This window comes from Salvia hispanica, chromosome 5 (genome assembly GCF_029641045.1).
Source record: "Salvia hispanica isolate PSC_SH4W2 chromosome 5, Shi_PSC_v1, whole genome shotgun sequence".
Lineage (NCBI taxonomy): Eukaryota > Viridiplantae > Streptophyta > Magnoliopsida > Lamiales > Lamiaceae > Salvia > Salvia hispanica.
In genome coordinates, this window is record NC_142696.1 from 3,986,291 (window position 1) to 4,014,189 (window position 27,899).

Sequence of the window (27,899 nt, forward strand, 5' to 3'; positions counted from 1 at the left end):
ATATAATTGTTACCGAAATTATACAATGCGAAACAAATAAAAATAAATCAGTGAAAAAATTATTATTAAAAGATAATGAACATAATAAAATTCAAGTAGAATTTAAGTAGAGAACTGAAACATAATAAAATTTATTATGGCCGCATAGCTTTACTCTATAAAATATTGGAAACTAAACCACAAATATAATTCCGAGTTTTGTTAATGCAATTAATACTCAACAAATATAATTCCGAGTTTTGTTAATGCAATTAATACTCCATTAAGATTATTTAATGAGTGATGCTAAATGGCCATAATGTGGCCAGCCATAAAATTAAAATATTAATAAAAATCTGTACATTTAATGCTGATTTACTTGAAATCAGTTCATCTTAAAAGTACCAATTTTTTTAAGACTAGTATACCCTTGTGCATAAATAGGGAATAGAGTACAATCAATACTAAATACTTTTGAAAATATTAATCATGTATGTGTAACGTTTCTTTTGTGTAATATTTCTTTCCGGTTTTTCTTTTTACTTTTATTTATGTTTTATAGTACAGTATTATTATTAATTTTTAATATATAACTATTTTTAAATTAGAATATAAATATCTTCATGATATTAAAATTCATTATGTATTTATATTCACTTACAAATGAAATAATTTAAACTATATTATATTTAACATTAATAATTAAATAACTTATAAATAAAATAAATGTAGACATTATACTGTAAAATTATTTTATACTAAAATTAATTCAAATTTTTTTGAGGAAAGATTGTTCCAATATTAAAAGTATATACTATAAAATTGATGGTTGGAGATTAAATGAAATCTTTAAAATAAATTGGTGAAATTAAATTCGTATTTTAAGTGTAATAAGGGAACACTTAATAAGGAAATACATAATTAACTTTTATTAAAATAAAAATAGTGCAAGTAGTTTGAGACAAGCCAAGAAAAATACTAATAGCATTAGACGGATGTAGTAGTAACTAGTAAATTATACCAAGTGAATTGTCATTTAAAGGTACAAGTGATACAATAAGCTCTTACAAAGGAATGAATCTTAATTGTTATAAACAAACTCAATAATAAAATATTATATACAACTAAATCTATAATATACTATTGAATATTTACAATTACAAAAATTGAATCAAAGATAAATGGTATTTCCACATGAAAATTAATTAAAGTACTTCCTCTGTTCCAGCTCATGTGATTGATTTTTTTTTTGTTGTTATTTTGGAAAAATGATAACAAATAGTTAAAGTATAGAGAAAGTAAAGTAAGAAGGAGAATAATGTAGAAGAGGATTTTCCCCTATATTATTCTCTTTCTTACTTTACTTTCTAAAACACGTGCCGAAAATAAGTCAATTACTTAAGCTGGGACGAAGGGAATATAATTTTTAAATTTTTGTTGAATCGATGGCTAGTCTTTGATTGATCTTTAATTCAATTGGAGATCTCAATTAATCTTCCATGCGATTATAACTTTTATATGATCTTGAATTTATTCCTAATTTTTATTTTAGCTTTTAGGTGTGGATTATTGCATATTATTCCATAGTATATTATTGAATTCTAAGGATTGCGATTGAATATTACTACTTGATTTTGGTTATTTTGAAAACTGATAAATTAGTGTAAGAACTGATTAAAATTCAATTTTAGCTTCGATAATAGGGAGCGGAAAAATCTATAACCGTTAACTGGAATCGATAGAATAAGCATAGCTCATTACAATATAACACAATGATGTAAATAGAAAATATGTGCAAATATCTCTATTTATAATACATTGAGACATAGTACAGTTTATAACTCAAGTGGTTTTAAAAATATAATGATCGTTATAATAATTTGAAAACCTAAGTTGTATCATTCACATGATTGTAATAATATTATTAGACTATTCAACTCATTTGGGGGTTAAATTGATACTGATTCAAATGTAAATTTTCAATTTCAATTATTCTTGAATTTAAGAGCAATTTTTTATTAATATCTAAGTCATTTATATAAATAAAAATTTAAAATATATTAAAATATTAAATAATAATAATATACTCTACTAGACTATAATTTTCATACTACTAATTACTAATATACAGACTTAAACACCGTAAACACCTATATAAATACTTAGTAGTAGTATATTAATCCATTAAGATACTATATTTAAATAACAATTGATAAATGATAAAATACGGAATTACACTATTAATATTATACTAAATTAATTTAGAAGTTATTTTTATTTTAAATGGTAGTAGTACAATAGAAGTGCCTAAAAATAAATAAAGTTAAGTAAAAGATTAAATTAACTTTATGACTTCCAACTCCAGCCATTCGCCTAAGGCCCATTCCCCCACACGTGAATTCCTAACTCAATAAATTTTGTAAAGTAAAGGGTAATTTTGTAAAAACACATAAACATTAAAGAGACTTATTAATTTATTATTTGTTTCTAATGTATAACGACCAAAATATCCTATTATGGCCAGCCATAATGTGGCCATATAGCTTTATCCTTATTTAATAGTCTATATATGGTCACACGAACACAGGTAGGATTTTTCTTGGTTTTTATAAATGTTAGGTAGTGTAGTAGTCTCTCCTCCCTCTAGCACCTGAATAATTAAGTGCATAATAAAATCTGTTTTGTCACATCAATTTCCGAGCGAAAGCGTATATAACCAGTAAAGTGTAATGGCAATCAAGACTTGATAATATTATCCTTTATATCATCGAAATCTTAAAAATTAGAAACTGGATCGGAAGATGAAAACGGAGAAAAGTTTAATCATTCCACTAAACTCAAACTCACGGAGAAAAGTTCAATCATTCCACTAAACTCAAACTCATTTTAGTGTAAATTTCACACTAAATATTGATTTTACTCTAACCATTTACACTAAATTCAAACTTAAAAGAATATTCTTTATATTATGCTTTTTTTACTCAAAAAATTTGAAAAACTTTTAGGTATTGATTTAGTGTAAACCTAAAGATATGTATTTTTTTCTCAAAAACTAAAAATAGGATTGGTTTTTGAGTACTATTGGAGCTAAATACCTATCTCATTTTAGATTTTAGTGTACCATTGGAGTTGGTCTTAGACAAAATAATCATAAAATGTAGTATATGATTGAGTTATGAGATTATTTTAGTTGGAGGGAGTGATTATAACTAATTATCACGTAATTACCATTGACTTGTGATATTCAATTTCATGAACCAAACACAATATATATTTAATCCCGAGATATAATTTTATGAACCGAATAGCTTCTAATGGTAATGATTAATGGGCTATAGCAAATAAATATAATACATCCGCCCACAAAAAATACATTAATTACTTTTACCATTTTGGGTCAGTCATCAAACAATTTTAAATTAAGTAAATACTACTACTACTAACAATAATAATGTGAACCCCACAATCCACTAACACTAATTCTACCATCTTGCCTACTTTATCAATTACGTATTAAAATCAGTGCTATTTATAATTTAGTCTATTTTTAGAGGACTGAAGTAGTATTTGTTACTTAAAGCAAAATAAATTGGCGGCGGGCCCTTTGACATAGGGGTGGCTAAATGGGTAGCGGGTAATGAGTAATTTCCATTTCGACCCATTACCCGACGATAACGAGAAATGGAGCTTTTAGAGTTTTGCAGCTAGCGGGTATACCCACTACCCTGGCGGGTATACCCGTTTGTCCCGATAATACCCGTTATTATTAGTATTAACCATATTCCATCTCTTAATACTCCCTCAGTTCCATATTAACAGAGTTGTTTCAAATAGTTAAAGTGGAGAAAAAAAAGTAAATAGTTAAATAATAATATCTATATACACACTCATTTTAAAAAATTAAAAATAAATAGTTAGAACGGAGAAAAAATAAAGTAAGAGAGATAATAAAATAGAAAAGAGTATTTATATTATTATATTTCCAAAATGAGTGAAGAAAATTAAATGTCTCTATTAAGGCGGAACAGTAGTAGTACTTTATATAATCTAAGAGTTATTTTAAAATATTTTTATATCCCAACGAACATACAATTGAAAACTCATCGGAACTAGCTATAGAGTGTCCCCTCACTTTTATTCTTAATCTATTCAACGTTTACCATCGATATTAATAACGTAAATTAGGAAACATTGACGGTTATTATGGTTTTCAAATTTTTTATTAGGATTTCAGGTTGGGTACGGGATACCCGACGTGGGTATTGATAATCCCGGTATGTTGCGGGGCAGATACTGGAACAATAAATTTGGCTAAAATCGGGTACGGGTACCCGACTTGTCGAGTGCGGGTACCTGCGGATAACCCATTTCGCCATAGCATGAGTTGATTAGAAATTTATTCGTACGCAATACGATTCAAACCCTACCCAAGTGGAGTATATAATTAAGGAGTAGGTTAGCTTTTTCGTAGATTGTTGATGTAACGATGCGTATAGATAGGCCCATCGAATTGATAGATGCATGAGATGATTACTTCAATAACTTTGTCACAAGTGCAAGTAGCATTGCCCTCGCAGTAGTCACGTTGTGCTAAGCCTTTCTGCCAATGGACTTTGCTCGTGACTGAGGATGCAATTTGCCTAATTTTTTTTAAAGAATGGCTATTTCAGCTGTAAACGTTATACAATTCCATTCAGTAGGCCATTCCACTGCCACTGCCCACTGGGCTCTGCTCTGCCTTTCAATACCCATGGAGTCTCTAACTGATTTTCTATTACAGATCCAAGCCTAGTGGCTGATGCAGCCCATGAGCCCAACTCAGTAATAGCAGCCCAAACACATCCTCCACACGCTCATCCAGTAACCCACGGAGGCCCAATCATTTGAAAGACTTCATCTAGTGTTATTGACCAAGTCATGATCTGCAAATCAGATTGTTAGCATATCTCACCTTCATGCATTTACTCTATTATCTCACGTGCTCCATTTAGTTAGTGAGTTGCATATTGCTATCTTTGTTCTCTTTAAATAAGATAAAATGTAAATAATATGTGTAAATTGCTTTGTAAGCCCATCAACAATCATATCACTTATCCATCTATTTTCTTTCACTGTTCATAGCTTCCATACCACTTTTCTTTTACTTTATCTTAATCAAGAGAAAGCACACACAAACATTCATCTCTTAATCTTGTCTTCTCTTAACTACTTAATCATATCTTCTCTTAACTATTCATGAATTCTACTATTAATTTTATTTCATTTTCTAATTTAATTTATTTATTATTAAATTAAATTATTCTTTTCAATCTAATAAAAATATGATATTCATTAGATATAATATATTTACACTTAGTTTAATTAAAAATTTAAATTAAATTCACATTACAACAAAAGTGTAACTTTGTAATCATGTCATTAGAAAAGTTATTTACTGTGACATTTATTGAATTATTTTTTAATTTAAGTCAAAAATAATATATTAACATACAAGTTAAAATTTCATAAAATTTGGTAATTTTAGATTGATAAGAAGATGGTAGTTGATCCATCTCATATGTATGCGCGCGCCCATGTTGTACATTAATTAATTGATGTGTACTTATAGCACTATGAATACTCCTTTTGTCCAAGTTACTTGAGTCGCATTCAATTTTAAATCGTCTCAAATTGTAATATCCCATATTCGTCCAACGACTGGCCGAATAGGAGATGCCACAATTTGATACCATTAAGTATGGTAAATTAAAATATCTATTTCTAGAGCCATCTTATCCAAGTGATTAACATGATTTCAAGTGACTATTCTCATTCCTATCTTATGTCTGGTACAATTCATTTATAGAGTACGTCTTGCATAAGCACATAATTTTCACGTATAAACATTTTAATACTATAATGTCATATTATGTCAATCATTATCAAATAGCTTATAATCACATCATATATCATCAGGTAATATCATATAACCTTAGATAGCTTCATAAGATGTTAGACAATTCCACTTACCACCATAGGACACCGTTTAGCTTTGCACCGCCAATTATACTCTATCTTGTAAACAAAATCTCCAACGATAACTAAGTTCCTGATATAGGTAGTATTGAATCTCTGAAGAGCAAAAACCATTCCAGAGGCTCCGAAGAGCAAATCCATGTCAGAGGCTCCGAAGAGCAAATCGGAGGCCACAAAGGGAAATTATCACTTTATTTCCCCCGCGTGGGGACCGATCGACGTATCATACTATTTCCGCCGCGTGTGGATCGATCGAAATATTTTTGGTGCACTGAAATACTTATCAAATTGCCACCGCGTGTGGCCCGCTCGAATATATCATCTTTTCCCCCGCGTGGGGACCGATCGGACCCAAGTATAATCCTGGGTTGTACCATGGTACACAAGTATTTCCACCGCGTGTGGACCGATCGGACTCGAGTATAAGACTCGAGCCTGCATCATGATGCACTACTTATTCCTCCCGCGTGGAGACCGATCGAGTCCGAGTAGAACTCGGGCCTACACCATGGTGTACAATTGGTCTGCCGTCCGTACTTACTAACCTTCTCAGTATCCCTCCTTATACATTTACTTTAACTTCTTTAATTCAGAAACCACTTCCAATTGCAATGTACTACTTATATCATAAATGCCGTATTTCTCAAATATCGTCTTGTACCAAATATTCATATTCCACATAATCACTATTTTTGTTATCGTTATAACACACATCTTTTTTCTTAACATCTTCATAATTATTGTCACTTCTCACATCTATTCAATGTTACACCTATTCACAACATACATAATCTCAATATCATAATCAATGACTACCAACTTAATATTATACTATTTTCCACCATTAATTCGCTTAATTACTATTAACATCTTTAATAGGTCCATAATTAATTTCAAGATTAATTATGAAATCCCATGAATTCTTATTTGATTTAAAAATCCTAATTTCATGATCAAATTGTAAAACTTAAGCATATTAATTATATATCCAAAATTTTACTAATTAAATCACATTAAGTAATTTAACATATCGATATAATTAAAACATAACCCTCAACTAGACGAGGCCGCCCATGCTAAGAAAAGGGATGGGAACCGAAGTCCGTCATAATTATCACAATAAAACTCCATAACATAATTATCACTACTTATTCAAACATGATATATTAAACATGAATTAAACTATATAACAGCACTCCTAATTAGACGAAGGGGGCCAGACCTTCCATGCTAATTTAGGAGTTGATTAGTAAAACCTCTTTAAATATCACATTAAAATTCTAACACAACATTAATCTCTTAATCATAATTTATTAATTAAATTATTCAAATTAACTTAAATAACACTCCTTACTTAGAGCTAAGGTGGCCAAGCCAACCATGCTAAGAAAGGAGTGGGGTGCCAAAGCCCCCAAAAATGAGGGGTTTGGGCTATTTATAGCCAACTCCTCCTATTCTAGAATATTCCATTCTATTTAATTCTTTATTAATCTTTATTTAATTTCTTTGTTCTAGATTATTCTAAGAATGAAGACAAAATTACCTCATTTTATTCCTTAGCAATTTTCGGCCCATTCTCAAGCCTTCTAGAAGTTTTACTTTTTTTTATTTCTATAATGTTGAACACACACACGTACCCAAACATTTATACTATTATTTTTAGGACAAAATTATTATTATATTAATCTATATCACTTATACCTCTCTAGATTATTCTAATTATTCCAAGACATCATTTAAATAACCATCGAAATTTCCTAATTACTTAATTAAGAGTGCCTAAACTTATTTCCTGTGAATCTACCAATAAATCTGATCAATTAATTCGAATATTAATATTACTACAACATAAATCATTTGTGTAAAATATAAATTATTAACAATTATCATTTTTTTACCAAATTATTCTTGTAAAATTTTGAATTCACCAATTTTCAAGATGTAATTATCAATTCTATCTAATTCCATTTTTGGGGTGTTACACAAATTATTTGAATCATTTTTTTTTATTTTAGCTAAAAACAAAACATCTAATCTTATGTATTTTATTATTTCTTTTACTTTACTCTCTCTTCTTTTCTCTTATGTTATTCTTTCATCTACTTTATTTAACTCACTAAACACAACTTTTTTAAACCTGTGCATAAAAGAAACGTCTCAAGTAATATGAGATGGATGGAGTACTTTATATTGAATATTTATTCGAGCAAGGATAACATTTACAATTTTATTTAATCCAAATATGAATCAAAATCATGATATATATTGCACTTAGTATGACTCATTAGAATATTTAAATTCACATTTCTTAGAATAAATAGACCTCTATCTCTTTATGTGGTCGTAAAGACTAAAGAGATGCTATTGTTTTAGATAAATTAAAAATTCAGTCAACACTAACGACAACATGCCAGATTGCCAGTTATTACAATTTGCTAGGAAATCCAATTGTAATTGAGACGTAAATCTATAATTGCAACATTCCATTACAAAATTGCTTTGACATATTCCTTTTTCCTAAAACGTGTAAACTAAAATTTAAATCGAAAAATGAAGAAGTAAAAGCGTGAGAAATCAGCCGCGCGTCAAGGCGAACACGCTTGCCGTTGTCGAGGCCTTCTCCCATAACTCTTCTCATTTCTCACTCAATTGAATGCTCTCTCTCTCCTTCATTTCAATCTCACTCCCATATTTCCGATCGTCATTTGTCACTACTCGGGATTTGACAGAACAAGTCCTTTTTCAGTCCCAAGATTTGGTTTTTTTTGGGGTCCGCTTTTCTATTCTTTCCAATTATTCCGACCATAAAGCGACACTAATGATTTCGTGCACCTAATTTGGTCGGACTGAGAGAAGAGGGAAAAATAAAAAATGGGAGGTTGTTTAAGCAAGAAAAATCCCCCTAGCCGTAATGTGAACGGCTTCAGATCAGAAAGAGCGACCAATCATCAAAAGGCACCAATTGATCGCCCCGATCAATCCGAAAACCGAGCCATCGTCCCTGAAAGGAGGCAGCATCAGCATCCACATCAACATCAACCGCCGGCGCAAGCTCAGCCGGCGCCAATTCCATCTCCGTCTCCATCGCCATCTCCCCGCACTCCATCCCGGCAGAAATTGGAGGCGAATAGCATATTGGGGAAGCCATTGGAGGAGGTGAAGTCCAAGTATTCGATCGGGAAGGAATTGGGGAGGGGCCAATTCGGGGTGACGTACGCGTGTACGGATGCGGCGACGGGGCTGCAGTACGCGTGTAAGTCGATCTTGAAGAGGAAGCTGGTGAGCAAGAACGATAGGGAGGATGTGAAGAGGGAGATTGACATCATGCAGCATTTGAGCGGCCAGCCCAATATAGTTGAGTTCAGGGGCGCCTACGAGGATCGCCAGTCTGTGCATCTCGTCATGGAGCTCTGCGCCGGCGGTGAGCTCTTCGACAGGATTATTGCCAAGGGCCATTATTCTGAGAAGGATGCTTCTGATCTTTGCCGCCAGATTGTCAATGTGGTTGATCACTGCCATTTTATGGGGGTCATGCATAGGGATCTCAAGCCTGAGAATTTCTTGCTTTCCAATAAGGAGGAGAAGGCCATGCTCAAAGCTACTGATTTTGGCCTCTCTGTCTTCATTGAAGAAGGTGATTACCTCTCTTCTTTTCTTTTGCCATTCACATTCGGATAGATATTGCTGAATTTTGTTTCCATGAGAAGAGCTTTTAACTGCCTACACTAATTTTCTGTGCTCTAAACTGTATAAAAAGAGTTCATTTCTCCTGGCTGTTTTATGTGTATGTTTAGGCCAGTTTCTGGCGACTTGTCTGAGGTGCCATGTTCAACTTATGGTTCTTATACTTGTTTGATTGAGTAATAATGCTGACGTTCTGGAAGACTGGAACTTTGTGCTCCTAGCACGCCTTTGCTTTCTACGATTTCAAGATTGATAGAGCTCTACAGTGCACCAAACTAGGCATATGCTTTTCATGATTTTGCTTTAAAAACAAGGGATTTAATTTATGTTCTTTATCGTATGAGTTGAACTGTTTTGTGTTTTCCCAGTTTAAGTTAAAGTGATCAATTTCTACAGATTAGTGAGTTATTTTGAAAATGTGAATAGTACGTTTTGTAATTATGGTTCCTAATAATGTGGTGGGAGACTGGGAGGGTAGTGTTGGGAGGTTATGCGAAAGTAAAGGTGCGATCTTTCAGCCCTCTATCACTTTATTGGGCATTTGTTGCAGGAAAGTAAATCCTTTCTCCCTGGTCATGACTTATGATTCAGCATATTAGCCATATACTATATGCTAGTCTCTTGTAGGGATTTGAGTTTTGACAATCTTTATCCCTGTGAAGGAAGAATATAGCTCTAAAATTATTAAAAGTTTAATACCAGTTTTTCTGCTCAGTGTGATGATACTGTCATCCAGATTACAGATATGGGATACATGTCTGTGTAAAAGTCTTCTGGACACTCATCCAGGTCTTTATTTGCATTCTAGATATTCATGTTTGCAGTTAACTTTTTGAACTCATTTATCTCTTCAGTTGAGTATACTAATCTTCTGTGTCATACGTATCTATTTTTTTGTACTATGAATCAGTAATTGACTTCATTTCATCAATATTTTCCAGGAAAGGTGTATCGAGATATAGTTGGCAGTGCATACTATGTTGCACCTGAAGTGTTGCGACGAAGTTATGGGAAGGAAATAGATATATGGAGTGCTGGTGTTATTTTGTACATCCTCCTCAGTGGCGTGCCTCCCTTTTGGGCTGGTACGACTAACCTCTTGTGTTGCAAGATGACAAATAGATGACAAATGTTTCTGATATTCTAATTGGTTTGTGAAAAATTTATGCAGAAACTGAACATGGCATATTTGATGCTATACTTAAAGAAAAAGTTGATTTTGATAGCAACCCATGGCCTTCCATATCAAACAGTGCCAAAGACCTTGTTGGTAGAATGCTAACAAAGGATCCAAAAACTAGAATTACTTCAACAGAAGTACTGGGTAATTTCCTCTCTTGTTTTTTCATAGCTGCAGTTTCAGTCTTTATAATCTTGTCTATTGGTTGCTTATAAATTGTGTGTTTGTTTTTGCCCATGACTATAATCTTAGCTCGACTTTATGCCATAACACAGTGCAGATGAGAATTAAGACAAATAAATTTGACTTGGTGATATGGTGTCATTGCACCATTAATTATCTTGATAAAGTCGATGATTTTAATCTGCAGCATCACAATGTTTCAGTAATTATTGGGCGAGGAAGTGTAGAAATAGGTGTTCGGATGTCAAGAACTCTATGAAATGCAGAGCACAGATAGTCTTCTTTGAACTAAGTTTACTTATGTGTGCATGATTTAATAATTTCTCGGTGGACTTGTTGTCACATTCTACATTTTGGATAGTTTTGTTTGCAATCCATTGATTATATAACCAAGTAGTTTTTTCTATTCTTTTGCAACAGACTCCTAGTCATGAAAGTATATTCATAAGTTACCAAAGTTGATATTATTTTCTTCTTGTTTCTTGAAGAGCACCCCTGGATTAAGGGACAGGCATCTGATAAGCGGATCGATAGTGCAGTTCTCTCCAGAATGAAGCAGTTCAGGGCAATGAATAAGCTCAAGAAACTTGCATTAAAGGTCAGACTTGTTATTGCATTTGTCAAAAGTTTCTGATCAAGAACTTTAATCACATTTGTGATTACGTGAAGTATTAATAGTTACTTAGATGAGAATTCTCACTACCGATCAAGATTCTGATGCATTTGAGATTTTTTGCAGGTCATTGCACAAAGTTTATCCACAGAAGAAATAAAAGGTCTTAAAGCTACGTTCATGAACATCGACACTGACAATAGTGGCTCAATAACTTATGAAGAATTGAAATCTGGATTGGCGCGGCTTGGGTCCAAATTGTCAGAATTTGAAGTAAAGCAACTCATGGAAGCTGTGAGTATCACACTTTTATATGGAAAGTAGAGTCAGCCTTCATTAGCTTTGCCACCACCCTAAGCTACTTCTATCCTAATACAGGCTGATGTTGATTGAAATGGGACTATCGACTACGAAGAATTTATCACTGCAACGATGCACAGACATAAGCTGGAGAAGGACGAGCATCTGTTCAGTGCATTTCAATATTTTGACAGGGATGGTAGCGGGTAAGCCTAGAAAATTGTTTCAGTGTCGTATTTTTAACGTCTGGATAGGGCGTTTTTTTCAAAGAATACTTTATCATTAGTCTCTGTATATGACTAAAGTGAAAGGAAATCATGTATGCTACTACAAAAAACCATTTTTGTTATACAAAGTGGAAGCATAATGCATGACTTGATTGATTTCAGCTATATCACAAGAGATGAACTGGAAACTGCTATGAAGGAGTATGGTATAGGGGATGAGGGAAGCATCAGGGAAATAATTTCGGAGGTGGATACAGATAATGTAAGTTACCTTAGTATGGACATGTTTTGTTTTGTTTGTGGTGGGCATGAAACTTATGGGGTTGCACTTGATAGGATGGAAGGATCAACTACGAGGAGTTCTGTGCAATGATGAGAAGCGGAACACAGCAACCTGGAAAGCTCTTGTAGAGGATCAAGTCGAGGATGGTGCTTTTTCACCGCACCTCCATGATGCTTTGAGTTTTTGAGGTATTTACCTGAGAAAAAGCCTTATTTCTTCATCTAGTTACATAAGTTTTTTATGGTGTAATTTTGTAACAAGAGATAGAGTAGCAAGTTAGAAATGTTTATGGTTTTACATAAGTTTTTCTTTTTCTCTTTTTTCGAATGCTTTTAACAAAGCTATTTCGAGTTATTCAGTTAATGAATATATGATATTTATTTCATTAATAGAGGAATAAGGAAATTGGGTTTGATTGTTCCATTAATGCCTACAAATCTTGATCTGTTTATTTTTTCAAAGATTTAATGTAAGTGTATTTATGTTCATTTGAGAATCACATGCTACATCTGAGTCATAAACACAAGTTAAAAGTTTATGAGCGAAAGCATCTTTCGTCCGAAGTTCATGATTTTAAGGATGAATAGGCTCAATTTCCTTTTTTGTCGTCCCATAAAAAAAGTTCATATATCTATTAATAGAAACTTTTTTTCCTTCTCTTACTATACCAATTAGTATTTATTAAAACTCGTGTTGTTCCTAAATGACTTATTTCGAGGGAGTAGTATTTATCAGTTGAGGAAAATCCAGAGAACTTGGTACAATTCGATGTGGAAAATTTGATTAAAACATGCCAAAATTGCAACAACCCAATCACTACAACTTACAAGAAAATATAAATTCAGTTATCCAAAAACCATAGAAGAAAGTTAAAACTTTAAGTAACTAGTTAAATCTAATTACTTTACTTGAATTTCTTCCCAGTATCCCATGAACAAGTGACTTGATTTTTACGAGCTGGCATGCCATAAACATTCCATGCATGCTTCGCTTTCATTTCCTCTGCCCATTTCATAACCACAGAGTTGCAGTCATCCACTTCAATCATTTTCATAGAGGATACGGTATTGAGAGGAAGCTCTTCAAAATTATAGCAGTGTTTAATGCTTATATGCTCAAGCTTTAGGAAGCTGGGTACTGTGAGTTTCCACCAGACCAGATCTGTATCTTCAATCACAAGATATTTCAGATTCATAAAGTCGCGGTAATTCGTTTCCCATTCTAGCCCTTGAAAGGCGTAGCATTGCAATTTGAGCACTTCAAGATTCTCCAAATTACCTATTATAGTCATGTACTTCCATGGATATCCAAGCCCACTCAGACTCAGTTTTTTAAGACCCGATGGAAACATCGAACGAGGAGCGGGCGGGGGGACAACATCAGGGGGAAGGTCAGGATTCAACACGACACATTTAAGTGACTCTAGTCTACGGAGACGAGAGATACGATTCAAACAACGGAAGCTTTTACTGTTGTCATCATCTGGTTCCAGTTCGATTTGAATTCCTAACTTCTTCAGATTTCGGATTTTCTTGAGGACCTTCCTGGTGCAACTTTGAGCATCCACATCTAAGAGTGTCAAGAGTTTAGGTAAAATAGTGTCGGAACTAGGATTCTGTAAGCGCCCTCCCTCGATCTGAAGATGGTTTAATTCCTTCATATCCCAAATTTCTGCTGGCAAATGTGAAGAATGTTCTCGTGATTTGATGCTCAGATGCCGGCTGACACTCAAATGCTGAAGTTTCTGAAGTTTGGATATGGAACCTGGCAATTTCCCGTTGCAAGTGAGTGCAAGAAAGGTTAGTTGAGTTAGTTTCACTACTTCAACTGGAAACTCGTACAAGCGGATCGTAAGAGCATAGAGTACTCTTAGGAACCTTGAAGTGAAAGATATAGGTACTGGATATTGATGGTGAGGACCAGTATAGAGCAAAGAATGTATACGCGAGATTGACATGATTGAATCTTGCAAATCTTTGAGGCTGAATAGGACTGCACTGCGAATGCACAACCTGCGATATGCTTCTATACTTTCGACTGAATTATGGACATCAACATTCAGTGTAAGAAAAAACTTGCTCCTCATGGCTTCACAGTTAGATAGGTGCCAGAAGACAGAATGAAGGCGGCAAGTCTTGACTTTGACCTTCATGCCCTTCTTGCAAACCACGACTAGACTTTTGTCAACAAGCTCTGCCAAACAATCCATGGCAAAATCTTTCAAAGTTTGGGATGGATTTGGTTCGAGGAAACCCTCAGCAGCCCACATTCTGACAAGTTTGGAAGTTGGGATCTCATAATATTGAGAGAAAATTCCCATATACAGAAAGCAGGCTTTTAAATGTTGAGGCAAGTAATTGTAGCTCGGAGATACTACATTTGACATTAGAGCTTGAGCCTCCATGAATACATAGTTCTTTTTCTCTGCTACCTCTTCCCAAAACTCTAGGCTGATCTCAGTTCTGGATAGAAGGTCGGCAACTGTGAGGATTAAAAGAGGAAGACCTTCACAGTGCTTACAGATCTTTTTTCCGATTTTTTCTAATCTACGAGGGCATAAGTCACTGGAGAACACCTTCCGACAAAAAAGAAGCCAGCTTTCTTCTTCATCTAGCAAGGGCATCTTGTAAACAAAATCAGATCTTCCACATTTTGCTACTTCAAATAGCCTTGTTGTTACGAAGATTTCACCCTTGATGTCGGGCAATAGATTTTTCAGGTAATGCAAGGGTTCTTTGTTCCATAAATCATCCAACACAATGAGGCATCTCTTATTGGATAATGTTGTGCACAAATCCTTAACCAGTTTCTCATCTTCTCTTAAATGCTTTTTGTCAACAGCAACGCATAGTCTCGCCAAAACATCTACCAAGAATTCTTCCGACTGATAATTTGGGCCAAGAGTGATCCATGCATGGTGATCAAAATGGCACTGAATTAGTGGGTCATCAAAAACTTTCTTAACCAGAGTAGTTTTACCAATCCCTGCCATCCCAAAGATCGAAAAAATCTCCATGTTTGGATGTAACCTTTTTGGGAACATTTGCAACTTAATCCCTTCCACATGATTTGAGAAGTTGAGCATTTTTGCTACTATTTTAAAAGTTGCAGCTCTTCGATCATCATCTGGCACTGAATTGTTAAAATCGTCTTTGAATCTACAAACCTGTTAAAAGAGTAGATATGAGACTGGCCACTCCTTTTCTTTAATATTGAAATTTAGTTCAAGTTTGTGGTCTATATAATATTGACTGCAGTTCGAGCTCAACTAGTGTGTGGTTTGTTTTAGTTCAAAAACACGATCAGTCATGTATCAAAGTAAAGATGCATTTCCTGTACATCATTAACTAAGTTTGTTATCTTCAGCAAAGTAGTAGTACCTCAGATATTTCATCAGCAACCATGAAAATAGGATTGTCTTTGTCAGCTGCTATGTTGTTCCAGTACTCTGGTGTCTTCTTGGTGCTGGAAAGGAAGAGAAGTACCTTAATGATTACGAGACGGAGACCTTGGCAATTCTTGATTATATTCTTTCCAGCTTCCTCAAGTTGTGGTGGGCAAAATGGCCCTCCAAAAACAACCAGGCAAAGAAAGTCCCACATAGGATGTTCATCAAAGTCAGGCATACGAGAAATATGGAAACTGTTTGAAAACAGAGCTATTTCCTCTAAACTGGTAGTGAGCAAGAGTAGGCTTCCATTGTCTTGCTTTGGAAATGACCGTCTCAAGTACTCCCAAATATTTGTGTCGCACACATCATCCAAAACAATCATGTATCTCCGATCCTTCAATCTCGTGTACAAATGCTCAACTAGTAGTTCCTCATCATCTCCTAATCCCATAGACTGGTCTGGATTCACAGGATGTCCAGTCTGAAATGAGATATTCAAGACGAAAGCAAACACATTTAGTCTTTATTCATTCACAAGCTTGGAGGCAACTCGACATTAGTTCCACAAATCCATAACCTACATAAACCTATATCGCGTAATAATAGCGGATGACTGTTGGATTTAGCATTACATTTACAACATTCTGCAATCTTCATATGAGCTCCAAATCATGGCAACGAAAACACCACTTCCAGAGTATTATTACTATAGTTCAGCTAGCGGAAGTTGTATCGAGCTAAGGCAAATCGAGTCTTTATACATTAACTCGCTTAAACAAAAACTCAACACTTGTTCCACTTGCAAGTGGACCAATGACTGCATCATATTAATGCAATATCATATGAGTTTTTGAATCTTGGCAATTAAAACATCAGTTTCATAACATTATAATTATCAGTAGTATTTATCAGCTGTGGAAGTTGTGCAGAGCTAAGGCAGATTGAATGATCTAATCGAAATACTTCAACAGTGAAAATTACCTAAAATGAGAAGACAAACCTTAATTTCATTGGAAGGATAACCTAGTTGAGGAAGAATAGCTAAAATGATATCTTTCCATTGATATTTGCGGCCTATTGTCACCCACGCGCCACAATCCACACATTTATCTTTGCCTACGCACAGCTCTTCAAGGATGATCCTCGCAGTAACTGTTCTTCCGCTGCCAGCCCTCCCAACAATCCAGAAAATGCCATAGTCGCATGGCCTCACACCTCCAACCAGCTTTTTCTTAATGCCACTAATCTCATCGGAGATTCCAACCATCTCTACTCCGAAATCCCTAATTGAGGAAAAATCTGATGTACTGTCATCCTCTTCAGGCGTGTCTAATTTTTTGATGAACTCTTCCTTCATCCTCTTCACATTTTCGGAGAAAGAAACTATTTCTAGCCTCACTTCCTCCATCTCCAGATTTTTTTCGTAGTATTCCAGCGAATCTTCTAATTTTTGTGCTGCCTCTCTGATTTCTTCATCCAATTCGTTCAACCTCTTGCTTCTCCAGATGCTGTCATCGAGTTTTCTGAGAACCTGCTGTAGCGACGTCACCTCCACGAGTGCAGATTGCAGAGTGGCAGAGGCAATTGAAGAATTGAGAAGGCGGTGGATTGTGTGCTTGAGAGAAATGACTGCAGCATAAGCCATGTCTCTTCTCTCTCTAGCTACTGGACCTCCTCACAAAAACACTGCAAGTAATGTGTATGCAAATATGGAGTAATTCTTAGAGAGAGAAAACAGAGTGAGTGATTAGAAACAGTGGTACTACTGTATCCATGTAATCACGCATAGTTCTCCAATTGTGATGCGGACGAACTACTGCAAATCATTGTTCCAAGTGATGAACTGATTCCGGTTATTCTATGTGAGCAGGAATAAGAACTGCATTGATGATGATGATGATGATGATGATGATGATGATGATGATAAATTAATACTTCCCTCCGTTCACATAAGAACATTCATTTTGACATTTTAGTATATTCCAAAATAATTATTTTTAGTAAAAGTAGTACTCCCTCCCTTCCAAGGTATTAGATCAAATTTTTTTTTTAGGATGTCCCAACATATTAGACTCATTTCATTTTTTAGCAAAAAATATCTATTTTATTTTATTCTCCACCTACTTTTTTCTCTCTTCTATCCCCTACTTTTTCCCTCTCTCATACTTTACTCTCTCCACTTTAACTATTTAAATATCAATTCCTTAAATCATGTGCCCAAAAGAAGTGAGTCTAATACTCTGGGACGGAGGGAGTATATTATTTCTTTTCCCTTACTTTATTCTTTCTTCTCTTACTTTTTTTCATTTCCTACTTTATTTTTCGTTTACTTAATTCACTTAATACAATTTTTCTTAATTTCCGTGCCGAAAAAAATGTTTCAACTACTCCCTCCGTCCCGCTTAAGATGACACGTTTTCCTTTTTAGTTTGTCCCAACTAAGATGACACATTTCCTTTTTTGGTAACTTTCTCTCTCCAATTAATACACTCAACCACTTTTTCTCACTCCTATTAAAATATTCATCTATCTTCATCTCTCTACTTTAATACCTACACCCACCTTCTCTCTCTCCAATTAAACACTTTAACCAATAAATCCTAAATTCCCGTGCCGGCTAAGCAATGTGTCATCTTAGCCAGGACGGAGGGAGTACTATGGAATAGAGAGAGAGTATAATAATGATTAAGAGAATAACAATGGTGGATAAATACAAAAGATGCTCTCAAAATTCACCAGAACTACCCAGCCAGTTATTCTTAGTTTTTAATACTTCTTCTCGTGAATCTGTGATGCGAATTCTCCCGCTGCCTTCACTGCTTACAAATAGCTTCTATTATTTGTGATCGAAAAATATGCAAGAAAAAGATATCACTTGTTATTTATGAACTTCCGATATAATCACACACACGAAATATGATGCAAATAGTTTGGGACGAGGATATAGCTTCCACATTTTAAAACATAGAGGAAATAGTTTGGGACGGGGATATAGCTTCCACAAATGTGAGAATCGAAGAACGAGAAATTGAATGGAAAGGAAAACCAAAGTTGTATTGATGTGTGACTTACGCGAGTGTTTGCACTATAATCGGCTACACATATCACAAGAGTGACGAGCACATTTTAAATGACAACTTTCCCAATAACAACAAAATTCTGAACAAAGGAGCCCCCTTGGTGTACTGGCAAAGGGCGCCACCTCCTTATTCGTCCATGAGGTCAGTGGTTCTCAATGGAGACAACTTTGTGGAATTAATTTTCCATGGAGGTGCTACCTATTCCGTCCATGCGCGTATGGGTATGTTGCTCCCCGGCCTTCGGGCTCGCGTCTCTCGCCGGCCTTCGGGCCCGCGTCTCTCTCGGGCCCGAAGGCCCGTCCCTTCGGCGTTCCATCGGACCTCCGGGCCTGGTGCCTTAACGGGCCTCAGCCCGGAACCATGCCCCGTGCATGTGCTTCACCGTTGGGCCTCGTGCCCTTCGGCGATGGTCGTGCCCTCGTGGTGAGGCCGTGCCGAGCCCTTGTGGCTCAGCTTCGGTCACGTGCCGAGATGTCCCGCGCTGTCTATTTCCTCGCTCGCACCCTCGTGGTGCGAGAGCCAGGCCCATGCGGTCTAGGCCCGAGCATAACCCAACAAAAATACCTCAAATGAGTAGGGACAAGCCGGAGAGGTAAAACTTCTCAAACGAGCGTGGTATGCGGGGAGGTCTCCGTCATACCCAGGCCGGAGGGGGTTTCGGGAGTACTTTCCCGTCGATTTATCGGCGGTTGCCGGGATGCCTTGGCAGACGTGCCGAGCGTCTCGGCTCCTCGCTCGTGCCCTTGTGGTGCGAGAGCCAGGCCCTGTGTGGTCTAGGCCCAAGCATAATCCCGCAAAAATACCTCAAATGAGTAGGTCCAAGCCAGAGGGGTAGGACTTCCCATATGAGTAAGGGCACGCGGTGATTAAAACCCCGTAGAGCGATGCCGGAGGGGGTCCCTGGGGTGTGTGCGTGTGTGTATGTCCCGTCGGTTAAGACGAAACGTGACTCCCAAAAAATCCTACGACATGGGCTACCTTAGTGGGCATGTGGCGATTAGGGTTTCTGGAGTAAGGGGCCTTTCGGGGTGGGTCCTTGCGACTATAAATATTGTTTACCCATACTTTAGTTTTGAAGGAAGCCCCTTGGTCTATTGGCAAAGGGCGCTGACTTACCGCTCCATAATCCTGGAGGTCGCATGTTTGACCCCTGGGAGGCGCAACTTGTGGATTTTATTTTCCATGAGGTCCTCTCCCCTGCCTATGGCAGCAGGGGTGCTTCGTAGCCCTTGTGGCTTCGGTCCTCGGCCATCGTGCCGTCTCTCGCGGGCCTCCGGGTCTGCATCCCTCTCGAGCCTTCGGGCCCGTGTGGCCTCGGGCCACCCCCGCGGGCCTTCGGGCCCACAGTGTCTCCCATCGGGCCTTCGGGGCCGGTGTCTAACGGGCCTCAGCTCGGAATCGTGCCTCGTGCATGTGCTTCCCTTCGGGCCTCCGAGCCCTTCGGCGTCTCCATCGGGCCTTCGGGCCCGGTGCCTAACGGGCCTCGGCCCGGAATCATGCCTCGTGCATTTGCTTCACCGTCTGGCCCCGTGCCCTTCGGCGACGATCGTGCCCTCGTGGTGTGGCCGTGCCGAGACCTTGTGGTTCGGCCTCGGTCTTGTGCCGAGATGTCCTGAGCTGTCCGTTTCCTCGCTCGCACCCTCGTGGTGCGAGAGCCAGGCCCATGCGGTCTAGGCCCGAGCCTAACCCAACAAAAATACCTCAAATAAGCAGGGATAAGCCGGAGGGGTAAAACTTCTCAAACGAGCGTGGTATGCGGGGAGGTCTCCGTCATACCCAGGCCGGAGGGGGTTTCCGGAGTACATTCCCGCCGATTCATCGGTGTTTGCCGGGATGCCTAGGAAGACGTAATGAGCGTCTCGGCTCATCGCTCGTGCCCTTGTGGTGCGAGATCCAGGCCATGTGTGGTCTAAGGCCCGAGCGTAATCCCGCAAAAAATACCTCAAATGAGTAGGTCCAAGCCGGAAGGGGTAGGACTTCCCATACGAGTAAGGGCACGCGTGATGGAACCGGCAGCGGAAGCGGGTGCATAAATAACAATCACATAATAATCAGATCTATTTAGCAGATTATTTAGACAAAAGCTATTCGCGTAATTATCACATGTATCATGCTCATAACTTGAATCAATCATGCTTTAAGAATATTGAAACCTAAAACATGCTTTTCTACGGAGCAAAAAAATACCTTGTTAATTCTCCAAAGAATTGAAGATGGCTAGCGACTTCTCCACGTGATGCTTTGAGTACTAGACCACAAATCTTCTCTCTGGTTCCCGAACTGTATCCCAATATCAGTGTGGGTTGATCTTACTAGAATACTAGGACTTAAATAAAGAAGACAGAAGAAATCCTTTTTGGAATAGGAGAGGAATTCGAAAATTCCTACAGCTTATGACAGCTGAAATTTTCGAAAATTTTAGCAAATAAAATTGTGTTATTTCTGTCTCCTTTATTCTCCTATTTATATTAAGTTCCTTTTGGGCCCAGACAGGGATCTATGGAAGGCTTTGGATATGGGCTCATCCAATTTACTTTTTACTAATTAAATTGAACCTACAATTTAATATAAGTTATAATTGGAATATTACGAGCAGCCACTACAGAAGTAATATTGAACTCTCCCCATCCAAATCCGAAATTACAAGTAATCCGGGTTTCCGTTTAACTTTCATTTCCCGTGCTTAAGATTAAAATGTCCATTAATTAATTAATGTCTGCTATTGACTTAATTAATTAACTTCTTATTAATTCCAAGAGTGGACTTAGCATGAAACACTTATTTATTATTCATAGAGTAATCACACTCCAACTAGCTAGGTTCCGAATAATAAAACCTCGTTTCGCGCTCCTCTTGAGGACATTATCAAACGAGACTCAGCTCGCGCACGATTCAATATAATAGCAATCCTAGCACCGCTAGATATCGATCACCACTGCCCAATATATCAGGATAATTGGGTTACGAAAAACCCGCACCATTTGATAAGTCAAAGCAGTGCATAATCAATACCGTATGCTCAATGCTAACCTACATTGATTAAGAAATAAATATTTATCAAGACCTCGCCTTTCAGTAGATAGCCTAAGGCAAGTCTTGCTGTTAGATCCGTTCAGTGCTATACCACACCAATGTCATCTTATTTCAGTAAGGCTTAGAAATATGCGGACTGACATTGCAACCTTTCTCGATGGGTAGTCAAATTCCATCTAGGTTGTGAAATTCATCTTTTTCTTTGTTTAGAACTGACTGTATTACCTTAAAGTGGACGACGCCCACAACCGGTCTACTAAAACAAAGACTTAGACTTTGTTAAGTTAACTTATACATTTAAACATGCATTAACATCCATTAAATGTAAAACATAACAACATTATGACAAAAAATAATCTGTTTTATTTATTGGAAAATAAAATAAGAGTTTTACAGTATTCAATCACTCGAAACGTGATTTCTAGTATACAAACTCTAACAACGCGGTGGTTGAAATCCCGTAGAACGATGACGGAGGGGGCCCCTGGGGTGTGTGCGTGTGTGTGTGTCCCGTCGGTTACAGTCGAAACATGACTCCCAAAAAAATCCTACGACAAGGGCTTCCTTAGTGGGCCTGTACCGATTAGGGTTTCTGGAGTAAGGGGCCCTTCGGGGTGGGTCTATGGGACTATAAATATTGTTTACCCATACTTTAGTTTTTAAAGGTGCGGTTGAGATCTCTCTCTCTAGAAAGAAATTTCTCTAACTTCTCTCTAGAATCCCCAGCTACCCTTATCCTAGTTTTTTCATTTCGCCGCCCCTCCATCATTCTTCTTGCTTGTTGCGGCTGTTCTTCTTCAACCGCTAGAGGCATAGAAGCCTCTCTGGCGTGTTCACGGCCATGCAGGCCTCAAGGGCCTCTTCTCCTCCCAGCTAGGTGCGGGAGAAGCCGCTGCTGCTCAAAGCCCCCGTTTCCGACGAGCTACCAGTCGGACGAGACGGTGGAATCGGTTTGTCTTCGGTGACTGTCCTGACGCTCTACCCATCACGGTGGTGGTCTATTCATCGGTAAAGTTTTTGAACTTCCAGATTTGAAGCCGTCCCTTCCACCATAGTTTCAACGCTTCCTTAAAGAGCTCGCGTATTTCGGACGTGTTGCTCAGATTAAAAAAGGGCGGCTATTGTGTGGAGATTGGGGACTTGGTTGATTTTCGAAAAGTCCAGCTCTTCTTATAGTTTCTTTTCGTCTCCAAAGCTTAAGTTTCCCTTTCCCTTTCTCTATTTTAATCTTAAGTGTGAGTTGGGTAGTGTGCTTTTTGCTTTGTGTTCTTGCGTTTCATTGCTGTGCAGGGCGAGATTCAAGTCTTCAAAGGCATGAGAAGGTCGGAGTTGAGGAAGGAAGCCTCGGAGCTACATTCCAGCGCGCTCCGGGTTGGATCTTCGCGGCCTTTTCGTGTTTTCCGGCAGTACTCTTGCCGGAAACCTTTTTCTTTCCGGTGTTGTCTTGTTGGAAGTTGTATTGCTGCTCCGGTTGACGAAGAGTCTCCTTTGCGCCATCCCAACAGTCACTACATTGGAACTAATTTATTTTAAAGTCCCAATAAACCGCTTTAATTGCTCTCTATTTCCTAGAATTTAAATTTGAATTTGGGCGATAGTGGGGGTTGGTGAGTTGGCGCGTTTTCCTGAGTCAGGTCTGGTTTGCCGGGTTTGGGCATCGGGTCTGGGCTGAGTCATTAATTTAATTCGGGTCTGGGCCTTCTTGGGGTTTGGGCTTGGTGGTCTTTGGGCCGGTTCAAGTGGTCAGAGTTGGGCTTCGGGTTTGGGCCCGATCTTGGGCTTGATCCGGGTCTAATCCTCTTTCGAGTTTTGGGCTTTGGAGCTGGACCTGGGGGGTTCGAATCTGGGCTGGAAAAATCTGGGCCGAACTGGGTCGTTGCCCTTCTCATCTGGGTCACTTGAATTTATAGTGAAACAAATCTTTGTCTTAGCCTCTCGCTTGGTTTTTTTTGAGCACTCTCCTATTGGAGGAGAGACGAAGGAGTGTGCACTGCCATTGACGAAGACGCAGCTGCTGGGCCAATCCTTCACCTCAGGTTGCTCTGTCCTCCTTTGTTTATTCTTTATTTCCTAACTTGTCTTTTGTAGGCTAGATTCGTGTGAAGTTATCTACCAAATGGAGATTGGTTCGACGGCAAAGGACGGCCTTGGATCGTCGACCCCGATTGAGCCACGGACTGAAGTGCTCACCTCTATCAACAATCCTCCGGAAAATCAGAGCGACCACATGCTAAATATTTCGGAAATGCCTTGGGATAAGGTGCGAAACAAGAACAAAGAAGTAGAGCGCGAGAGGAAAAGAAGCAAAGCCACTATCCGCCAACGACTCCTAAGCCAACTTGTGGCGATTGATGGCAAAGCCCCAAATATTGGAGCACTCTGCAAGAAATTCAACATTCCCGTTCGCGTCCATGGTGAGCATGGAGATGTTTATGACAAGACGGACGATGAACTTAGAGGGGAGATTGAGGCAAAGCTTGAAGCGGAGCGGAATAATGCATGGATAGCCTCAAAACAAGCCGTGAAACAAATGGCAGAACCATTTATCCGCATCCACATTAGTGATGAAGATATCACGACTAACTCTAAGTCCATTACTATTACTAACGAGGACCTCATGCCTATTAGCAAAGGTTGGGGTACCTCCCTTTGCGGAATGTTCGCAGGTAGATTCCCTGGAAAAGAAGCCGTCTTCGCCATGATTAATAGATGGAAAGTCCCGGTAAAAGTGGCGTTTCACAGGAAGGGGTGGATGATCTTTAGCTTCCGTTACGCTAAGGATATGGAACAAGTGCCGAACCTTGGCCCCCAGGCCATCTTTGGGATTCCGCTGATCATTGAACTAGCTACGGAGGACTTCGACTTCAACAAAAAATTAAAGGTCGACATCCCGGTGTGGATCAGAATCCTTGACCTCCCTTTAACCTTATGGAGCAGAACGGCCATCGAAAAGATTGCGACCGCAGCAGGCACACCAGTCATGATGGATGAGGATACAATCCTTAAATTTACTCTTGATGGTCCTAGAGTACAAATCATTGTCAATATCCTCGAAGAGACACGCAAGGGAGTGGAGATCAACATGTCGGACGGAAGCACTTTCGTGCAGGAGATCGTGTATGCGCACCTCCCAAAGTACTGCCGAACGTGCCATGCTTTCGGGATTTTGGTGAGGGGTGCCCCGGACTGGAGGAAAGAGAGAATGAGAGGATCTGCAGGGCAAAGCTGAACCGAGCTCCCCCCATGGTGCTACCGCGCGCGAGCCATCCCGCGGCCCTGACCCTCGCAAAGGAAGGGGCAACTCTAGAGGTCGCAGCCAATCTTGAAATGCAGAACAACGAAATAACTTTAGCACGAACACCAACACGAGGTCTTGGATGCCAGCAGGGAAAATTAAAGGAAAAGGTGCTACGCAAAAAATTGCAACATCCGATGTTGAGACTTCAAATAAGTTCGAAGGTCTCGAAAACGAAGAGCCTGCCGAACAGGATACGGGGACCCCCGCTGTCCCGGCTTAGGAAAGGAACACACCCGTAGACCATCAAGGCAATGCGGTCAGCTATCCTATTGATATCAGAGGCGAAGCATACATGAATGCAATAAAAAATGCCACTATGACTAATGGCGCAGCGTATCAAGCCAATGCAAATGTGGCTCCGCCCAACTTACCCGATGATGTTCGTGTGGAGGACTCGGAGCTTGAAGAGCCTGACCTTGAAGTCGTCCCCCTTGCCACCGTCACCATAACAAATGATCCAAGCCATAACCAACCTAGAGGTCTCGAAAACAAGGGTATGGACCCTACTGCATTCCCTCCACTCCTTGAGGCCAACTCGGGGCGTAAGGGAAGAAAGGCGAGCGTGAATGGAGTTCAAGACACGGCTATGGCTGGGTCAGGCCGTCCCCCGAAGGATACCGGTGCTCGAAGATCAAAATCCAAGGACCTAACTAGAACCACAAGCCGCGGATGATCCAAGAGTAGGGACAAGAATGGAGAAAAAGTTAGGGATGTTACTCGGTCAAGAAGTCGAGGACTTGGAGCGACCGAAAGCTTGTCCATTTCTAGTGATATTGATATGATGAACCCCTCGCGAGACATTGCCGCTGATCACCGTCGCCAAGACGTGTCAAGATCAAGAGCCTGCATTCCTCAATTATTATTACGACATAGAACGTCAGGGGCCTACAACAACCATGCAGACAACCTGTTGTGGCGGACTTTATAAGGTCCAATAGAGTAGATGTTATGGGTCTCATCGAGACAAAGCTCAAGATTAATGAAAAAGGGGATTTCATAGCCTTGTTTATGGCTAGGTAGCGTGGAAATTCGTCTATGTCATGGCCTCAGATCGCGATAAAGCCTGCCGTATGCTTCTCCTTTGGAACCCGCAAACGGTTGACTTGGACGTGAACAAAATTGAGGAACAAGCCATTCATTCTCATATCAGGTGCATTCGTTCTAGAAACTCCTTTCTTTTTTCTCTTGTGTATGGCCTTCATTCACCCGGTACCCGCTAGGGTCTATGGGACTCGATGGTGAACTTTGGTATGCAGGGGGTTCCCTACATTGTGAGTGACGACTTTAATGCAGTCATGCACGTGGGTGAACGGCGTGGCAAGAGAAAACCAGATAATAAAGAAATGGATGGCCCTCTTAGAGCTTGCACGAGACTAGGACTACAAGACACCCCAGCCTCGGGATGCCGCTTCACATGGACAAATGGGAATGTGTCCAGTAAAATCGACCGGACAATGGTCAACCAGGAATGGATGGATGCAGGCTACATGGTGGAAACAACGTTCATGCCTGCGGGATTCCAAACCGATCACTCACCGGAAAAATCAAATATTTTCGGTGATGTTAAATCCTATCCTAAACCCTTCAAATTCTTCAATTATTGGATGACCCATGCAGGTTTCAAGCCACTACTTGAGGAAAATTGGAGGACACCAGTTGTCGGGTCAAAGCAATACACTCTTTTCCAGATATTTAAGGCATTCAAGCAGGACCTTCGAGAGTTCAACTTCAAGCACTATAGCATGATACCCAAGCGAGCAAAATAAGCGGCCAAGGATTTGGAAGTTGCAAAACTTGCTATTGATCAAGACACGGAGAACCAGGTCCTCCGGGAGCAGCTTAGGGGCCTCGAGCAAAAAGCTGAACAGCTTGCCACATCAGAAACAAAGTTCTTTAGCCAAAAAACGGGGAAAAGAAATCTCATCCACAGTGATAAGAATACTGCCTTTTTCCACTCTATGGTTAAGACTAACAATACTAGAAATACCATTTCCTTTCTTTGTAGGGACGACGGTTCAATAATGGACGACCAAGATGACATTATTGAGGTGTTTGTGAGCTTTTATAAGAGTCTCTTCGGGACGGAGAAAGCTTCTCAGGCGACCAGTCGGGAAGTCCTACAAAATGGCCCTCTTTTGAGTGAAGAAAAGATGGAAGGGCTGATCCGAGAGGTCTCAGCTCAGGCGATAAAAGACGCACTCTTCAAAATTGACGAAGGCAAGGCCCCGGGACCTGACGGGTTCTCCTCGACATTCTTCAAGAAGAACTGGGATTTTGTTGGAGCTGATTTCGTGGAGGCTATAAGGGAGTTCTTCCACACAGGGCAACTCCTAAAAAAGTCTCAACACAACCATCATTTGCCTTATCCCAAAGACCAACAACAACCCTAAAGTCGGAGACTTCCGGCCAATTGCATGTTGTAATGTTGTCTACAAGGCAATAACCAAAATCATCTCCAAGAGAATGGAGCAACTCTTGCCAAAGCTTGTTAATCAAGCTCAATCAGCCTTTGTTTCGGGAAGGAGTATCATGGATAATATCCACTTAGCAACGGAGCTCATGCGGCAATACGATCGTTGCACGGTAAAGATCGATCTATGAAAGACATATGACACCATCAGCTGGAGCTTCCT

General features: G+C 38.9%; 3 protein-coding genes across 4 annotated transcripts; 2 read left to right on the plus strand and 1 right to left on the minus strand.

The window, feature by feature from the left end:
- Positions 1–8,528: 8,528 nt before the first annotated feature.
- On the plus strand, positions 8,529–12,887 carry LOC125190293 (calcium-dependent protein kinase-like). Its single transcript, XM_048087560.2, has 8 exons — positions 8,529–9,628; positions 10,620–10,763; positions 10,850–11,002; positions 11,530–11,639; positions 11,781–11,948; positions 12,033–12,160; positions 12,344–12,443; positions 12,518–12,887. The coding sequence occupies exons 1-6, from the start codon at positions 8,866–8,868 to the stop codon at positions 12,045–12,047; spliced, it is 1,353 nt and encodes a 450-aa protein (XP_047943517.1). The 5' UTR covers positions 8,529–8,865; the 3' UTR covers positions 12,048–12,160; positions 12,344–12,443; positions 12,518–12,887.
- A 327-nt stretch (positions 12,888–13,214) lies between these two features.
- Positions 13,215–17,768, minus strand: LOC125187891 (putative late blight resistance protein homolog R1A-3). Of its 2 annotated transcripts, XM_089058342.1 has the most exons (4): positions 17,622–17,768; positions 16,856–17,541; positions 15,845–16,336; positions 13,215–15,630 (listed from the first exon to the last, which is right to left on the minus strand). In XM_089058342.1, the coding sequence occupies exons 2-4, from the start codon at positions 17,498–17,500 to the stop codon at positions 13,369–13,371; spliced, it is 3,399 nt and encodes a 1,132-aa protein (XP_088914468.1). In that variant the 5' UTR covers positions 17,501–17,541; positions 17,622–17,768; the 3' UTR covers positions 13,215–13,368. The 2 variants fall into 2 exon arrangements, with proteins under 2 accessions (XP_088914468.1, XP_047940497.1); XM_048084540.2 differs by having other exon boundaries at positions 16,856–17,768.
- An 8,733-nt stretch (positions 17,769–26,501) lies between these two features.
- On the plus strand, positions 26,502–27,656 carry LOC148924237 (uncharacterized). Its single transcript, XM_089059022.1, has 2 exons — positions 26,502–26,883; positions 27,034–27,656. The coding sequence occupies exons 1-2, from the start codon at positions 26,502–26,504 to the stop codon at positions 27,654–27,656; spliced, it is 1,005 nt and encodes a 334-aa protein (XP_088915148.1).
- The last annotated feature ends 243 nt before the right edge of the window (positions 27,657–27,899 follow it).

Coding starts and splice junctions, on each gene's coding strand:
- LOC125187891 (XM_089058342.1), bottom strand. CDS start 17,500: ATGGCTTATGCTGCAGTCATTTCTCTCAAGCACACAATCCACCGCCTT. Junction 16,337..16,855: donor ATCCTTCCAATGAAATTAAG/GTTTGTCTTCTC, acceptor ATCTCATTTCAG/ACTGGACATCCTGTGAATCC. Junction 15,631..15,844: donor TTGCTGATGAAATATCTGAG/GTACTACTACTT, acceptor CTCTTTTAACAG/GTTTGTAGATTCAAAGACGA.
- LOC125190293 (XM_048087560.2), top strand. CDS start 8,866: ATGGGAGGTTGTTTAAGCAAGAAAAATCCCCCTAGCCGTAATGTGAAC. Junction 11,003..11,529: donor TACTTCAACAGAAGTACTGG/GTAATTTCCTCT, acceptor TGTTTCTTGAAG/AGCACCCCTGGATTAAGGGA. Junction 11,640..11,780: donor TCAAGAAACTTGCATTAAAG/GTCAGACTTGTT, acceptor GATTTTTTGCAG/GTCATTGCACAAAGTTTATC.
- LOC148924237 (XM_089059022.1), top strand. CDS start 26,502: ATGGTGAACTTTGGTATGCAGGGGGTTCCCTACATTGTGAGTGACGAC. Junction 26,884..27,033: donor TTATTGGATGACCCATGCAG/GTTTCAAGCCAC, acceptor GAGCAAAATAAG/CGGCCAAGGATTTGGAAGTT.